A 19,057-nucleotide genomic window follows, 5' to 3' on the forward strand; every position below is an offset into this window, starting at 1 on the left:
ACATGGAGAGAGTGGAAAAACTGGGGTTCCTCTACTTATAGAGGCATACTCAAAAGGAGATTTAACTGAGGTGTCCAAGATAATGAGGGGTTATGACAGAACAAGCAAGGAGACTGGGAATGTAGGCTAATGGGGAAAAGGCAGGCAAATGTGGACAGTTCTGATCCATCTCAAAACTGACAGAGAAAGCAAGTTCTAACTTATCAAGACATAAGTAAGACTGCCAATGCTGGAGTCAGAGATTACGCAGTTTGGAGCTGGACGAACCCAGCAGGCCAGGCAGCACCAGAGGAGCAGGAAAGTTGACGTTTCGGGACCCTTCTTCTATGGACTGTAAAGGTCATGAAAGCAAATGTATTGACCAGAATTCGTCCACTATAAATAGGGATTAGTCTAAAAATGACTAAATGCTGTATTTTGGATAATACCTCCATCTTTAAGCTTTAGGCTTCCATCCCTATTGATGACAACATCAGAACTGTCCATCAGTAAGACATTCTGTCCTGCTAGGATACTTCCCAACACATCGGGTACGGGGGGAGTTTCTGGCGCTCCTTCCTGTGCAACAACTGGAAGTCTTCCATTCCTGTCACAAAGAAAAGATTTAATCTCTGTTTAAACATTCTCTGCCATTGAAGTGAGTCATTTCCAGCCAATTGATTGTAAGACCAAAGCAGAAAGTAGACATAATAAAAACCAAAAGAATTGCAGAAGCTGTAAATCAGAAACGAAGTTCCTGGTAAAGCTCAGCAGTATGGCAGCACCGGTGAAGAAAAATCAGCGTTAACATTTTAACGATCCTTCCTCAGAATTGATGGAGCTAAAATGTCAGTTCATGTGCAGAACGTAGGTTGATGGGGGAGGGGGTATGTGGGTAAGGAGTAAATGGTAGGTGGGGATAGAGTGCACGGAGAGAGAAGACAGTTGGACAGACACAGGAGTGGTTAAAGATTTGGCTAGGAGAATGAATAGCTGTTAATGGAGACTGTTAGTAGCTAATAATAGGTAGTGTGGCAAACTACGTGATAGCAAGAGATAATAGGAATTGCAGATGCTGGAGAATCCGAGATAACAAGGGGTGGAGCTGGATGAACACAGCAGGCCAAGCAGCATCTTAGGAGCAGGAAAGCTGATGTTTTGGGCCTAGATCCTTCATCAGACCGGGTCTAGGCCCAAAACATCAGCTTTCCTGCTCCTAAGATGCTGGTTGGCCTGCTGTGTTCATTCAGCTCCACACCTTGTTATACAATAACAAGGCCTGGTGTGTACGGTTGGGGGATAAAGCATGGAGGAGTTCAGGCCCTAAAACTACTGAACTCGATATTGAATCCAGACGGCTGCAGGGTCCCCAAGCGGAAAATGAGGTGCTGTTCTTCCAGCTTGCGCTGAGCTTCACTGGAACACTGCAGCAAGCCTGAGACAGAAATGTTGGTCAGGGAACACAGTGGTGTGTTAAAGTGGCAGGAAGCTCACAGTCTTTTTCATGGGCAGAATGTGGATGTTCTGCAAAGCGGTCACCCAATCTATGCTTTGTTTCCCCAATATAGAAGTGACCACATTGTGAGCAGCGAATGCAGTAGACTAGATTGTGAGAAGTGCAGGTAAAGTGCTGCTACACTTGGAAGGTGCGTTTGGGCCCGTGGACGCTGAGGATAAAGGAGGTACATGGGCAGTTGTTATGGCTTTGGCATTTGCAGGGGAGGGTGCAGAGTGTAAGGGGGGGGTGTGGTGTTGGGAGTAAAGGAAAACTGGATCGGATAACTGGATCAGGATATCCTGATGTGAATGATCCCTACAGAAGACGGATAAGGGAGGAGAGGGGAATGTGTGTCTAGTGGTGGCATCTCGCTTAAGGCGGTGGAAATGGCGGGCAATGATCTTCTGGATGTGGATGCTCATGGGATCGTAGGTAAGGACAAGGGGAACTCTATTACTGTTGTGGGAGGAAAGGCAGGAGGTGAGGATGGAATTGTGGGAGGTGGGTCACAGCTGGCTGACAGCATTGGCGACATCGGTCCTGGGGAATCCTCAGCTGAGGAAGAAGGTGCACATTTCAAAGCTCCCTTGTTGAAGTTGGCCTCGTTAGAACATATGCGACAGAGATGGACAAACTGGGAGAACAGGATGGAGTCTTTATAGGAAGCAGGGTACGAGGGTATTGAGTCCAGATAGCTGTGGGAGTCAGTGGATTTATAGCGGATACACCACTGTAGTAGATAAACTCACCGACTGTGAATCCATTGTCGATTGTCAGAAAAACCCATCTGAGTTGCTAGTGTCCTTTACGGAACTAAACTCCATCCTTACCTGGTCTGGACTACATGTGACTCCAGACCCACAGCAATATGATTGACTCTGTACTGCCCTCTGGGTAATTAAGGATGGACAATAAATGCTGCCAAGCCAGCGATGTCCCTTATCCCCGTGAATGAATAAAATAAAAAGGAGCTTTGAAATTGTCTGCCTTCTTCCTCAACTGAGGACTCCCCAGCAGCCTTCTTGACAGGCCCCTCAATGGGGTCCAACCCAATTCCTGTACTTCCATCCTCAACCCCTCTCATCCCTCCCGAAACAGTGATAGGGTTCCTCTTGTCCTTACCTATCATCCCATGAGCATCCACACTCAAAAGATCATCAGCCACCATTTCCACTACCTCCAGCAAGATGTCACCACTAGCCACGTATTCCCTTCCCCTCCCTTGTCCGCTTTCCACAAGGACCGTTCCCTCCAGGACATCTGGTCCGTTCTTCCTTCAGTTCCAACAGCCCACCCCACCCACAATACCCACCCCAACCCACTCCCACTCCCACTCCCAGGCACCTTCCCCAGCAACTGAAGGTGTAACAACCGCTCGTTTATGTCCTCCCTCCTCAGCATCCAAAGGCCCAAACATACCTTCCAGGTGAAAGAGTACTTTACCTGCGCTTCCCACAATCTAGTCTATGGCATTCGGTGCTCACAATGTGGTCTCCTCTCCACTGGGGAAACCAAGTGTAGATTGGGTGACCACTCCGCAGAACATCTATGTTCTGCCCACAACAAAGACCCCGAGCTTTCAGGTGCCTGTGACTTCAACACACCAACCTGTTCCCAGGTCAGCATCTGTCTCAGGCTGGCTGCGCTGTTCCAGTGAAGCTCATCACAAGATGAAAGAACAAAACCTCATTTTCTGCTTGGGGACCTGAGAAGCTGCCAAACTGCTGAGCTTTCCCAGCAATTTCTGTTTTTGCGAGTAGCAAGTAGACATGGTTCTGATGCGAGCCTTCAAATCGTTGGAGAATTCATAGGACAGTGCACATGTTCTAGTAGAACACAGGGCTGCAAAGTTACTCACCACATACACAGGTAGTGAAAAATCAAAATAATTTTAATAGGGAACTATTTTCCCAATAACTTTAACCATACATAAACTGCCAAAATGACCAAGGTGCTAGGATTAGATCATGACTATAATGATTGAGTTCAATGGGTCCCAGAGTGCAGCAGTTTACAGCTACAGGCCACAATATGAATCCACACGATACACCATAAACCTATTAGATCTCCAAGGATTGACAGCAAACAATTTCTAGCCAGAACAGCTATGATGGAGTACATCAGGAGAAAATAGAAGCAAAGTATGCTGGAATCTTAAGTGAAAATTAAGTTCAGTCAAAGCTCAGTAGTTCAGGCAGCATCTGTGGAGAGAGAAACAAAGTTAAATGTTTCAAGTCGAATGTGATTGATATTTGAAAGGGGAAAAAAAACAGAGATGTTGAGTAAACAGCAAGAGAATAAGACCAATTAAATAGTCCTTTCAAAGTGCACAGGCAATTTCCTGTGCTGCAACATTCTATGACATAAAAATTAAGAGATTTTAGCTGTGATTCACTGCCTCTGATATATCTCCACATCAGGAGCCTAGAATCAACATTCAGCCCTGAACTTAACTATGCTGATACGATACTGTTAAAATATAAAGGTGGGAAATGAGCATACAAACAATAAATTAGTTAAGAAGAAAAAAGTTATTTCCAGCAATACTGACTGAATATTTTGTTTCAGTATTTGCACGAGACAGTTACTGAAGAAAAGGTAAATCTTAAATCAGCTAAAAGCAAAGTAGATGGCAATAATAACTAATGGGATGTGTGATTAGAAAAGGTATCATAATCATTACTGAGACATGGTTTAAAAAAGGAGTGGAATGGCAGTTCAAGATTTCTGGTTACCAAGTTGTCAAAAGGATAGAGGAGGAAGACATGAAGTTTTTTATTGTGGGGTGAAAATGGGGAAAGATGGTCACAACATTAGCTTAAAAAAAAGCAATGACATCTGTGGGGAATGTCATGCTAGAAGTCAACTGAAAGCATGAGTTGAACTGAGGAACAAAAAGAGGGCCAATCACACTGCTGTAGTTATAGTTTGGAATGCCAGACAGTTAGAGGAGCAAATATGCATGCAAATTGATGAAAAATGTAGAACTAAAAAAGATTGTACAGTGAGGATTTCAACTAACTAGGGCAAATTAATTGCAAAATTTACAAGTTGTGCAATAATCTTAAAATTCATTTGGGGTAACTTTTTTGTAGACATAAAATAAAATTTGTTTTATTTATTCATGGAATGTGGGAGCCACTGGTAATTCTAGGCCATCCCTGCAATCCATTTGCTATAGGTAAACCCACTATGTTGTTAGGAAGAGATTTACAAGATTTGTCAACGATGACATATTTCTAAGTCTGGATCACGACTGACAAAGATGGTGGTGCTACCATGTATCTGCTGCCCTTGTCAGTTTAAACGGTAGAGATCACAGGCTTGGAAGTTAAGAAGCCATGGTGAATTTCTGTAGTGCATCTTATAGGTCATACAGCTGCTACTGCTGAGCGTCAGTGGTGAAGGGTATGGATGCTTCTGGATGTAGCACCAATCGAGCGGGTTGCTTTGTCCCAGATGATGTCAAGCTTCTTGTGTGTAGCAGCTGCACTCATCCAGGCAAATGGGGAGTATTCCATCACACTCCTGACTTGTGCCTTGCAGATGGTGGACAGCACCTTCCAAACCCACGACCATTTCCATCTAGAAGGGCAAGGGAAGCAGACATATGGGAATGCCACCACCTTCAAGCTGCCCTCTCCAGCCACTCACCATCCAGATTTGGAAACATTTCACTATTCCTTCACTGTCAATGGGTCAAAATCCTGGAATTCCCTCCATAATGGTCAACCCATTGCAGGTAGACTGCAGTGGTTCAAGATGGCAGCTCATCACCGACTTCTCAAGGGCAACTAGGAATGGGAAATAAAAGCAACTCCCACATCCCCACAAAGGAATAATTTTTTTTTCCAAAAAGGAGAAAATAGCATCCTTTTGCAATCCTCTTTGGCTAAAGGCATGGTGCCATAATATTGTTGTAAATCTTTTCTTTTGCAACTATGTCAGCCTAACCTCAGAAGTGCACAAATCATTGCAAAAAAGTTCTGAAAGATGGTAAGAACTATCACTTAGACAAGTACAGATTAATCAAGGACAGTCAGCATGAACTTGGAAACAGAAGATCTTGTGTGACTAAGTACTGTATTTGTGACGAAATAACTAGTATAATCAGTGAGGGTGGTATATTTGATGATGCCTACATAGACTCAGTGAGATTTTTGTTGAGGACCCAAATTAAAGATTAAACTTTATAAATGAAATGTTCCTGGAATCCAGGAGAAAGTGGCATGTTAGATCAAAAATTGGCTCAGCAGCAGGAAGGAAAGGGTTGTGATTGACAGCATTTTAAAACTGCTACAGCGTTTTGTGGGATTGCTGCTGGATTCCTTACTGTTCATAGCATATCAAATATTGTATTAACCTGCATCTACAGGACCAGAAGTGTCTGCCAGTTGATCAAGAGACCCACGTAATCAGTGTAAAACAACACTAAAATGATAGAAATGTACTGCAAGATATACATATCATTGTTATACTTTATTTACAGCATGAATCACTTAAATAATAATGCAACTTAGCCTTAAAGAAAATTTAATGACAGACAGCCTTTTCACTCACACCCTCAAACTGGTTACTCAGGCATCACTGAGATTGCAATACGACAGTAAACTTCTGTTATTTCAGGTATATAACTTTTTCCAGTTTAAGTGGAGAGCCAATTCAAACATCTGCTGTATATATGACTTAGTCTCTTTAATCTTGGTTTAAATATAAGGGGCAAGATTAAGAGGGTTGCAGATGGTGGGTGTTGGGGAACAATGAGGAGGAAAGCTATAGTCTCCAAGAATATATCAACAAATTGGTCAGACAGACAGAAAAATGACAATCAGGAGGTAATGTATTTGAACAGCTCAAACAAGGCAAGGGAATAAGCAATACATGATTGAATACTGCAAACATAAAAGAAACAAGGGAACTTTGGAGATAACAAGGTGCAGAGCCAGATGAATACAGCAGGCCAAGCAGCAAAGCCTTCCTGATCCCATGATGCTGCTTGGCCTGCTGGGATCATCCAGCTCTACACCTTGTTATCTCGGATTCTCCAGCATCTGTAGTTCCTATTATCTCTGAAGGGAACTTTGGAATGTGTTTCATCATCAGAACCAAGAGCAACATTGTTCAAGGCGGCATAGGGAATAACTTCTTTCATTGACCAAGATTTAGAATGAGAGATCAGAGAGGTTACACTGGAACTGTACAAAACACTAGTTAGCTACAGCTAAGCTATTGCCTACAGTTCTGATCACTGCATTACAGGGCACAAGTCATCACATCACAGATACTACAAAGAGATTTACAAGGATGGTGCCAGGAATGAAGAATTTTAGCAATGAAGAAAGATTTAATAAGACTACAATGGTGTTCACTGAGGCAGCAAAGGGCAGAATGAATTGAGATATATAGAATTACGAGGGTGCCGGAATGTGGTTCCAAAAGAGAAGAATTAGGCATAGCTTAACCTCAAAGATGCACAAAACATTGAGAAAACAACACAAATAGAGGAAAAAAAAAACCTAATCTGATTAGCTAAGAGCATCAAAAGAAATGGGTGCATAGATTTAAAGCAATTGGCAAAGAACTTGAGCAGAGTTAAAGAAGAACTTTTTCATCCAGAATGTGCTATTTGTCCAGAACACACTGCCTCAAAGATAGAGGTAGAAATCTTCACATTTTTAAAAAGTCTGGATATGTACTTAAGGAGCCATAACTCGTAGGACTACAGGTCAAGAGCTGGTAATGGGACAGGACTAGATAATTCTTTTACAAATATCCCTTTTGTGTCATAAATTTTTCTGGGTTCATGTGTAAGATGGTCAAGGAGCACAGTGAAGCAACCTGATGGGATAAATACAAGGAATCCAAGGAAATTTATGAAGAACCACCTAAGACCATAAGCCAGTGGTTCATTGAGCAAAAATGAGAGGAGAACGATAGGAAAATGATCACTATAAATCAATTGAGTAGTCATGCTTAACATGGGTAACCACAGGCCAACTGGCTTAACATGTGCCAGGAGAGATTTTGGAGTTTAGAAAGATAAAATTACTAATACTCAAAACAAAAGAAACCATGGTGCCAAAGCTTTTTCTTTTTATCAAAACACTCAACAGGTCAAACCAAGAATATCAAATTTCTAACAACTGCAACAATTTATACCAGAGGAAAACAGGATGCTGAATGGTTGGGTAAGTCGACTCTGATTAACTGAAGCGTTGCCGTCTAAAAAAAAACAGCCAGAAGAACAGAGACAACAAGGTGTAGAGCTGGATGAAGACAGCAGGCCAAGCAGCATCAGAGGAACAGGAAAGCTGCTGTTTCGAGCCTAGACCCTGCCAGAAGAACATGCTGCTTGTTCTTAATAAGCAGCATAAAAACCTTATTCAACGAATCCACCTATGCAGCTCATAACATGCGGTGTGTATGTACGATTCTGCAGTTGGGTAGCATTTGCTGAACAGTTCTGAACGTGCTAATATTACATAAACAATTTAAGATATTCATTCAAGTTCATATCATAGTTCAGTTGCTGAAAGTGACATATAATCATATGCAAGGATGTGTTCTCTGCAAGGAACATGTTCAACTCATGTGCCTACTCCAAATTACTGGAAGCATGGAGAACCTGCAGTTCTATATAGCTTTTGCTATGGCAGTCCTTTGACCAGAAAAGACTTGCCAACAATCAGTATCCTTTCCACCGTTAGTACACATTTTTGTGATCATCCGAAATCTGACATTCTTTCATTTGTCCGGATGAGTGCACAAAGAAATAATTTGGAAACAAGTCGCTCTTTGTCAGCAATATTCAAAAAGAAAATGTTTAGAAACAGTAAACACTGATTTTATAAAGAAAGCTGATGCTAAACAGAACTATGCCATAGTAAGTTGTCTAATCTTAAAGGGGAGGATAACATAGGATTCTTAACATTTCTATTATGCTAAAGGATTATTAAACATCAAATCACAGTAACAATCCGCCAATTGACTTTCATACCTTGAGATTTTTACAGAAATTGGTCGGGCTACGGGCCGATGAGATCGCAGAGCTGAGCGGGAAAGAATTCTTCTTTTGTTGCTAACAAGCGACCTAGGGCTTGATGTTTCCCTGCCCAAAGGTTCAGCAGCACTAAAAAGTAATATTTATTTCTGAATCATTTAGTTTTCTCACAAGGCCTAAATTATTAGTAATTTTACATTTCAAATGACAGCCAACTAATTATTCAGCCCATAAATCTAACAAGTCTTAAGGAGCTTTGCACAAGAGAAATATACAGCACAGAAGTACATAACAAATAGAACAACTTGGTCTGCTCCTCTTTCAATATGATGATGGTTGACTCTGTAACACAATTTCACCTTCCTCCGGCTTCCAATATCACCAAATTTCCTGAGACATCAACATTTCGTCTACATCAGTTTTAAATACACTCAACAAAGGAGAGTTCATGACTCTCTGGAGTAGGCCACGCAACATTAACACACACCTACAAAATCCACCTCCTTATGTACATATCCTTCATGGCCTCATCTCTATGCTATTCTTCACCTCTTCTATGTGTGGCCTTTTCAACACTCTCAAACCTCCCAAAGAGCCTTCACCTTTCCTGGCTGTGATCTTGAAAGCCCTCCCTGAGGTGTGAGCCTAGATTTGTAACCAAATCTCTGAGAAGTGCACTAGAACAATCACATCATAGAAAACAAACCTTTCAAATGGGTCCAGGTCATTTGGATCACCGTATACAGATAATGAAGCCGCTCCAATATCTGTTCGCATAGACTTCAGGGATGGTTCTAGAGGCCTGTACACAGACGGAACTGAAATGCCATTTACAGGCTTTCCAAGGCCAAGGTTCTTTGCAATGCGTGACCGTGCTGTGAAACTCAATTTAACCTATTTAAAAACACAAAAGTGTTACCCAGATATTTGACTGAAAATGGGAAAAATTCAGTACAGAACAACAACAATGGAGGTTCTCACTGCCTTCTTCTTTCCCTTCCTTCTTTTCACTTTTCTCCTACGTTTCCTTGCAGGTTTTCCAGTGACTTTTGATCCAGACGCTTGACTGGTTTTGCTGCGAGGTTTCTTTGTTCCAGCTTTTTTCCTCTTTTTACCTGGAAAGACCACAGTGAGGTCACATCACAAGTCAGCTCATTCAACTTCTGGATGATTACTGCATGGCTAGAAATACAATTCTAACACCAAATGTCATTCTACGGTCAGAAATGCAGAGTTAAAAATACTCCTTTTCATACTCAACGCCTGCTTTGTACAACCATCAAGAATGCCCCCAGCCTCCTGATCCCATTCCATATATTATAAAGAAAAATTAAAAGAATTTTTGCTTCACTGGCTAGAACAACGGTAAATAAGAGAATGGCTCTGTGAAGTATCTAATATAGTAACACGATAGACTTGTAAATAATAGCTTGGTCAATGGCAAACAAAGTCATAGAAAATACAGAAAAAGCAAGAAAGAAATGCTTTGAAGAATTTATGATGGACTAGCTCAATAGTTCAAAGCCGTCATAGTTCAAAGCCCTTTTAAAAAGTTCAATATTGACACAGCATACCTTAGAAAAGGAACCTAGGCAGAGGGAGTTCTCAGGGGAGTAAGGGAAAGCTGGAAGGTCTCTACTATAATGCTGGAAGTATTATAAGACAGACAGATGAGTGTGGATTGACATATGTAATTTTGATGTTGCTGCCCTCACATGGATAAGGAAGGGGAGGGACTGGCAACTCAACATTCTAGGGTATAGTATTTTCAGGTGAGACAGGGAGGGTGTAAAAGAAGAGGTGATATTATATTTGTCACTCAAGGGGTCAGTTACAGCAGTAAGGATGGGCTATACCTTGGAAAGGTCATCAAATGAGGCTTTGTGGGTAGAGCTTAGGATTTTTAAGAAGTAGCTACACTGTTTGAAGTCTATTATGGGCAAACGGTTAGCAGTTATCTTGGGGAGCAGATAACAGGATCTTGATCAAATGGGTCAATGGGCCAAAGAGTGGCAGATGGAGTTTAATTTAGATAAATGAGACTTGCTACATTTTGGAAAGGTAAATCAGAGCAGGACTTGTACACTTAATAGTAAGTTTCTGAGGAATGTTGCTGAATAAAGAGACCTTTGAATGCAAGTTCGTAGCTCCTTGAAAGTGGAGTTGCAGGTAGATAAGATAGTGAAGGAAGCATTTGGTAAGCTTGCCTTTATTGGTCAGTGCATTGAGCATACATGTTGGGAGGTCATGTGGGTGTACAGGACAATCGTTAGGCCACTTTTGGAATACTGCATGTAATTCTGGTCTCCCTGCTATAGGAAAAATTTCACGAAACTTGAAAGGGTTCACAAAAGATTGCCAAGGATGTTGCCAGAGATGGAGGGTTTGAGCTTCCGGGAGAGGCTGAATAGGCTGGAGCTATTTTCCCTGGAGTGTCAGAGGCTGAGGGCTGACTTTGCAGAGGTTAGTAAGTTTTTGAAGGTGATGGCTAGGGTAAATAGACAAGGTCTTTCCCACAGGGTGTGTGTGTTCAAATGAGAGGGCGTAAGTTTAAGGTGAGCGGAGAGAGATTTAACAGGGCCCTAAGGGGCAACATTTTCATGCAGACTGTACTGCATGTATGGAATGAGCTGCCAGAGGAAGTGGTGTAGGCTGGTACAATTACAACATTAAGGAGGCATCTGGATGTGTATATTTAATAGGAAGGGTTTAGAGGGATACAGGCCAAATGCTGGCAAATGGGACTAGATTAATTTAGGATATCTGGTCAACATGGATGAGTTGGACTGAAAGGTCTGCTTCTGTGCTGTACATCTCTATGACTCTATAACTAATTCACTGAGACATGTAAAAATGACAACATATATTATTATTATATGTATAAATAATGCAGATGAGAATGTGGGGAGATACAATAAATAAATCTGTGGATGACACTAAGATTGGCCAGGTGGTTGACAGTGAGGAAGAAGACCTTAGGATAGAAACAGATTAGTCAGATGAGAAGATTAGCGGCAGATGGAACGTGACCCTAAGTGTGGGGAAGAAGCAAGAAGACAAGGAAGTACTTAATGAACGGCAAGAAGCTCAGAAGAACAGGGGGATCTTGAGGCAGTAGGCCACACATCACTGATGGCAGGATAGTTTAACAGGATATTTAAGGAGGCATACTGGATACTTGCCTTTATCATAAGGCCCTTATGATAAAAAGAGCAGGGCTGGTATGTCAGAGCTGTATGGGAGTTTATTTAAGTCAAACTATAGAACTATGAGCAGTTATGGATTCTGCACAACAGGAAGGACGTGATTGCACTGGAGGGGGTGCAGAAGAGATTCACCAGGAATGCAGCATCTTAGCTACGAAGACAGGCTGGATAAGCTCAGGTTGTTTTCTTTGAAGTAGAGAAGGGGGTCCTAATTGAGGGGCATGGGATAAAGTAGTTGTTCTCCTTAGTTGAACAGTCAATACCAAGAGGGTAAACTTTTAAGGTGAAACGTGGGAGGTTTAGAGGGGATTAAAGGAAAATCTCATTCATTCACAGGGTAGCAATGTTCTGGAATAGATTGGCTAGGGGGATAGTTGAAGTAAGAAATCTCAACCTTTTAAAAAGTACTTAGGTGAGTGCATCAAGTGTGCGAACATTGATGGGAATATGCCTAGTGCTGGAAAGTGGGAATGTAAGTCACAAAGTCATACAGCAGGGAAACAGATCCTTTGGTCCAGCTAGGCCACGCCAACCATGTTTCCAAACCAAACTAGTCTCGCTTGCCTGTGTTTGACCCATATACCTCCAAATCTTTGCTACTGACATACTTACCCGAATGTCTTTTAAATGTTATAAATGTATTTGCGGCCACCACTTCCTCTGACAATTCATTCCACGTATGAACAACTCTTATTAAAAAGTTGCCCCTCATGTCCTTTTTAAACTCCTTTTCCTCGAACCTTACAAAAAACGCCCCTAGCTTTGCGCTCATGGAAAAGACCCTTGCTATTCGCCTTATCTATGCCCCTCATGATTTTATAAACCTCTAGAAGGTCACGCCTCAATCTTCCACACTTCAGTTAAAAAGTCCTAGCCTATCCTTATAACTTAAACCCTTTATTCCCGGCAACACCCTTGCAAATCTTTTCTGAACCCACTCCTTCCTATAGCAGGGTAACCAGAATTGTACACGGTACTCCAGGGTTTGTGTAAATTTAGCGCATTTTTGCTAGTACAAACTTGATGGACTGAAGGGCCGCTTCTGAACTGTATGATTCTTTTGTTGTGTCAAACACTAGTAGTCTGTTTCCGTGCTGTATATGCCATGTAGTACTGGTACAAAGTAAGCAAGCAATAATTTTGCTATGCTTCAAGTATAATAAGTAGCAGTTAATGTACAAGGAGGACATTTTTGGTGTGAGAAAGGGATGGTTTTTGATTGGCAGCTAATGGGAAAGAGAGTTAAGCTATGATGGGAACATTAATGGGAGAACAAGGAGGGTTTTAATGAGAATTAATGAGAAAGGGGGAAGGTTTCGATCAGAATAATGAGAGACAGGGAGTGGAGTGGCTATGACAGTAGAAATATCAGGACAGAAGTAAGGACTTTGATAGCAGAGTTTGAATTGGCTTTAATAGGGACGTTAATGTAAGAGAAGGAAGGGTTTTGATAGAAGAGTCAATGGTGGAAGAGAGATGGGAATGTTCAGGTGCAAGAATATTAGCTTTTACATCCCTTTTTTTCCAAATGCTTGAATCTAGTCACAATTACCTGGTCTTCGTCTACATTTCTTTGTGCTTGGAGTTCGTGGAGTGAGAGGCCGGTGATACACAGCTGTGTTTAAGCCTGCAACAACTGTTTCAATAGTTTCATCCAGAAGGCTTGCATTCATCAAGTACTGTGGCACATGCTGTTGGTAAAACCAGCACAAGTTACATAACAACTTTTAGTGCATTTAGTAGTTGTAATCAAGTTTCCCTTTTTTAAACAAAGCCAAAAATTGCTGGAGAAACTCAGCAGATCTGGCAGCACCTGTGGACAGAATGCAGAGTTAATGTTTTGGGTCCAGCGACCCTTCTTCAGAACCGTTCTCTATCAATTTTTGATTCTGTTCCAGATTTCCAGCATCCCCAGTTCTTTAGTTTCTGTTCCTTCAGTTTTTGCTTGACATGATGCCAATTTGATTTAAAAAAAGAATCTTTTTAAAACAACTATGATCATAATCATGATAATACATATTGCAAACTCAATGGTTTAAATTTAAAAAAAAAACCTTAGAAACATGTGGCCCTTCCAACAATCCAATACCAAATTATTTCCAAACACGTTCACCAAGCAGTGTCAACTGATGAGCCACCTAGGCCTCCTCCTGAGGTCACTAACATCACTGGTTCCAATCCTGAGCTAATTCAATCCATACCACATGATAATAAGAAATGGTTGAAGGCACTGACCACAATAAAGTCTACGGGTCTGACAATGTCCTGGCTGTTGTACAGAAGATACGTACTTCAGAACTGACCATGCCCTGGCCAAGTTGTTCCATTATAGCCAAAACATTGACATTTACCCAAAGACAAAAATTGTCCAGGTTCACAACAAATAGGACAAATTCAATCTTATCAATTCCCATTTGTCTACTCTGAATCAATGCCGGAAGGTGTCATCGACAGTGCCAATAAATGTCACTTACACAGTAAAAACTCTCTCAATCCCGCTTAATATGGGTTCCTCCACAGCAATGTGGCTCCAAATCTAACTTGAGCCTTGGTGCAAACATGGACAGAAGAGGCAAGCTACGCTCAGCTCAACTGCCCAAGACCTCAAGGTAGCATTTGGCCAAGTGTGGCATTCAGGTCCCTACCAAAATGAGTCAGTGAGAATCAAGGGAAAGCTCTATACCAAGAGTCATACGCAGCATAAAGAAAAATGGTTCTGTTTGCTTGAGGCCAAACAAGTTTTCCTTAGGTTAGGATGTCAGGCTCAATCATTTTCAGCTGTCTCACCAATGACTTTCCCTCCATTATAAAAGTAGGAATGACTGCCGATGATCAGACAATGATCAGGACGTGGCTCCTCGGGTCGGAAACAGCATACATTCATATGCAGTATGAGCCAGATAACATTCTACTTGCCACATAAGTGTCAGGCAGTGACCATCTCCAACAGAGAATCAGTCCCATTCTCACCCTCTCGTGCCACGGCGCTGATATACAACAGTGGGGAGTTTGAGAGAGTTGAAGTATCAAGGCTGCTGAATGGCTTTGCAGCATTGACAGGTCAATATGCCACATGGTATCTGTTAATATTAAATGGGGTGCAATCACAAGATTAGTGTCTGAAGTGCCTTGTCTAATGTAGCCTCAGTACTTGTTCACGAGTGGATTTGGTTCAATGAGGAAATTATCCATGTCATGTGACTGTTACATAGGAGGAAAGTTCCTACACAGTGCTGAGCTAGCCAGTTAGTTGGTGAAATTATTATTAAAATTAACAGAGATAAAAAAAGCCAGATATCACTCCTGAGAGTAGCTCCTGGTACAAAACACATACATGGTTGTCTAATAAGTATAGGATCACAAGTAGGGATGGGTGATGGATGTCACAACAATGAACACATTTCAGCATAATTCACGAAGAGAAGTCATCGGCACAGACAAAACCAAGGATCCCTGCACGAGTCACTACCATTTAGTCAACTAAATCCAAACATGAAGGCATTGAATTGAAAACTGACTGCAATGCTAGGATGAGATTTTTGGGGCACTTAAAATTCTACAAACTGCCACTAAATCTAATGATTTATGAACATGACCAAACAGATTACAATTACAAAGCCAACAATTAGTTTAAAAAGGCACCAATTACAAATCTCTCATTTTGCAATCGGAGTTACAGTGAAACTATCGGTGTTCACTCATCATTATTCTAACAAATCCACGGATGCAAAATAATGTAGAAAGCCAGAATTTTATTTTCATTTATTCATGGAATAAGGGCTTCACTGGCTAGGTCAGCATTTATTTCCTAACCCTAATTTCCCAGACAGTAGATAAGAATCAACCACAATGCTATGGTTCTGGAGTCACATGTAGGCCAGACCAGGTAAAGATAGCAGCTTCCTTCCCTACAGGATATTACTGAATTTGGTGTTCACGATTCTGTACTTTTTCATAGGTCATGCAGTTGAAGTCTCAGAAAACTGACAAGAGATTTCCATTTAATGCTGTAATATTATTAAAAACATCTAAAAATCACAACTTATAAAGAAGCGGAACTCATTTTCTGACGAATTGCAAATCATAACGACTGATAAATAACATAAGTGACTCCTTAATTAGTGTGATGTCAATCAATTTTGATTTAAAAAATCCACTTTTAATATGTATGATCCAATCTTTAATTCACCCTGGACAATTTAATTAAAAATGAAAATCAATACATTTTACTTCACAATTTGCGGTCTGTGTGAGCATATTTAAAAGTGTCTAGCTACTTATCCTACTTAAAGGTATTAATACGACTGTGAATTTAGACAATCTCCTCAACTTGACGCAAGACTGAAATATTGGGAAGGGTGAAAGGCACATCGCACAGATTACTAGATCTCTGTAAGTACTTTACTTGGATATCCAAAAGGAATGCCTTGTTTTATCCCTAACCACAAAAACACGCCTGATTCAAAAAATTCATCAATTCTTTAAACGCATAATTGGAAGAATTCCTGGGTTACAAGACAGTTAATGCAGCTTTGATTCAATTACTTCCCAAGAGAGTCATAAACCTGCAGGAGCTCAGATGTGGACATATCTCAAGGTATATTTGAAACATCATTACATCACATCCACTGGGTTGTCTTAACTTTGTTTCGTACAGATATAGTTGTGAACCACATGGTTTCACGTTCTGAAATTCAGCACACCTCAATTTGATGGGCACGGGTAATCCTGCTCCGATTTACATTTTCCCGTACACGTTCACTTTGGCGAGTTCTTGCAATAGCACGAGTTCTTCTAGTAGAGGGACGTAACCGGGAAGTAGTGGGTTCTTGAGCTGCATCAGCAACAAGGAAGGCAACTTCTTCTTCATCAATCTCCTCAACCACTACAAACATAGGCAAATGAGATCAGTTATTACTCTCACAACACCTTTTCTAACTATCTTTATCCATTCACAAGCTTCAGTATGAACGAAGAAAGAATCCAAATTACTGTATTCACAACCCAGTGCATTTAGCTGCCAACCTGAAAAGACCTATCTTCTGTAAACATAATCTTCTGGGTAAAAAGGTCCAAGAGTAATGAGCAGTTAGTTGGGCACAAACTCAACTGCAACATGTGCCTATTTGGCATCTTTAATTTAATAAAGAGTCTTAGGTCTTCTAATTGAGAATAAAAACCACAACTAAGAAATTAAGTAAGTGGTCCAACAGGTGACCTGCTAATGTGGCTCACTGAAGAGATAATGGCCTGCCCAAGCCATTACACCAAATACAGACATGTAGAAATGGAAGAGCTCCCCTTAAAGAGTGAGCTTCTCAACAACTACGCAGGAGAGTAACTGAGTGAATACAGTGTGGACGTGGAGGAGCACAGCAGGTAGGCAGCATCAGAGGAGTAGGAGCGTCAATGTTTCGGGCCTAGACCCTTCATCAGGACTGCAAGTCCTGATAAAGGGTCTAGACCTGAAATGTCAACTCATCTCCTCTGATGCTGCCTGACCTGATGTGCTCCTCCAGCTCCACACTGTATTGACTCTGACTGCAATATCTGCATTTCGCACTGAGACTGGAAGAGCAGTAAGCAGGAAAATGAATGGTTTCACTTATCGCAGGTCTGAAGTTGCAGCAGTGATGCGGCTGGATGGGGTATAGGAAGATTTCAAGGAGAAAATTAAAGGAACTGGGGAGGAAGCAAATGAAAGCCAGGCTGCCAGGAAGTGGAGGATGGGTGGGGTGTCATGGAAGAGTCAGAGAAGTTAGAAGGGGTGAGCAGTAGTTGCAGACCCTGGAACAACAGAATGAGACAGGGTGCAGGGAGGGTGGAGTCAGGGGCAAGATGCAAGAGAGAGTGGGGGGCGAGGCCAGTTGAGCTTAAGCGAGAGGATGCACAGGGGAGTTGCAGGCAAGGGGTTGTTGTGCGATAGAACATAGAATGGTACAGCACAGGAACAAACTCTTTTGCCCACGATGTTGTTTCGAACGTGACCCCAAATTAAAATTACCCCTTCTGCCTGCACTTGGTGCATATCCCTCCAGTCCTTGCTTATTCATGTGTTTATCTAACAGCTCCGTAAATGCCCCAACGTATCTGCCTCCACCATTGCCTCTGGTAGTGCTTTCCAAACTGCAACCATTCTCGTTAAAAAAAACTTGTCCCTTACATCTCTTTTCAACTTTCCCGCTCTCAGCTTAAATGCATGCCGCCTGGTGTTAGATACTTCAACTCTGGGAAAAAGATTTTGACTGTCAACCCCATCTAAACATCTCATCATTTTAGAGACTTCTATCAAGTCTCCCCTCAGCCTTTTGCATGAATTCTTCAATTGAGGCCATATAGGTAAAACCTAAAAGCAGAAAGGAAGCCATTATGTTACAGGAGGTATACTTTGACCGCCAAACAGTCAGGGTGCTATAGAAGGGTATGAGGCAAATTTCAGAGGAATGTAAAAACAACAGATTGATAACAGGAAGTGCAACTTCCCAAACACTGAATGCGACAAGTTATGAAAGAATTCGAGGCGGCAGAAATTTTAAAATATGTACAGCACCATTTTTTAAGCCAGCACCTACAAAGTCAGACAAACAGGGGGAATTTTGGGAAACAAACCTTGGTAAATGATAGAAGTGTCAAGCAAGAAGCGTTTCAGTGATAGTGGCCATAACTCTAAGATTTTTAAGGCTTATGGGAAAGGACATAGAAGCATCAAAACTAAAGGTAGTGAATTGGGAAGACCAATTTTAACACGATAAGACAAGATCTAACCAAAGTGGACTAGGAAAGTTACTTGTAGGAAAATCTACATCAGATCGATGGGAGTAATTTAAAAAGGAAATAATGAGAGTGCAGGCCCAACACATTCCTGCAGAGGTGAAGGAGCTGCAAACGTGTCCTGGGAACCCTGGATGTTGACACAAGTACACGATTGGACAAAAGGAATAAAAGCAAACCTTACAGTGATATCAAGGGGTAAAAACAGTTGAAAGCCTCAGAGGAGTATTGAAAATGCATAGGGATACTTAGAAAGTAAATTAGGGGAGCAGAGGGGGGGCATGAAAGATAAAACGGTGGGTAAAATAAAAGATAATCAAAATGCATTTTTAGAAGTAGTTTAGAGGCAAGTGGATAACCACGGAGAAAATAGGGCCCATTATAATGCATGATGGCAATATGTGTAGAGCCAGAAGTCATATGCAAGGTTTCAAATTATTAGTTTATATCAGCATTCAATATCAAGGTAAACAAGAAAGATACAAAAACCAGGGACATGACTGTGATCAAAATAAACAAATTAGAATTGAAAGAGAGGAGGCATTAGCAGCCATAAAATTTGATAAATCCCAAATTAGATGTATCCTAGACTACGGTAGGATG

At 41.4% G+C, this 19,057-nt stretch overlaps 1 protein-coding gene across 4 annotated transcripts in view; it reads right to left on the reverse strand.

Annotated features, from left to right (window-relative positions):
- phrf1 (PHD and ring finger domains 1) overlaps window positions 1–19,057 on the reverse strand; it is an 87,958-nt gene that overhangs the window by 23,719 nt on the left and 45,182 nt on the right. For 3 of the 4 annotated variants that reach the window (XM_048545490.2, XM_048545489.2, XM_048545491.2), the window contains 6 exons: window positions 16,387–16,568; window positions 13,236–13,374; window positions 9,459–9,592; window positions 9,184–9,371; window positions 8,475–8,606; window positions 429–586 (listed from right to left, as the gene is read on the reverse strand). In XM_048545490.2, the coding sequence (XP_048401447.2) occupies window positions 429–586; window positions 8,475–8,606; window positions 9,184–9,371; window positions 9,459–9,592; window positions 13,236–13,374; window positions 16,387–16,568 (933 nt within the window). The remainder of the gene's footprint in view (window positions 1–428; window positions 587–8,474; window positions 8,607–9,183; window positions 9,372–9,458; window positions 9,593–13,235; window positions 13,375–16,386; window positions 16,569–19,057) is intronic. The other variant, XM_059652072.1, reaches the window with a different exon arrangement.

The sequence above is a fragment of the Stegostoma tigrinum genome, chromosome 17 (genome assembly GCF_030684315.1).
Source record: "Stegostoma tigrinum isolate sSteTig4 chromosome 17, sSteTig4.hap1, whole genome shotgun sequence".
Taxonomy (NCBI): Eukaryota; Metazoa; Chordata; class Chondrichthyes; order Orectolobiformes; family Stegostomatidae; genus Stegostoma; species Stegostoma tigrinum.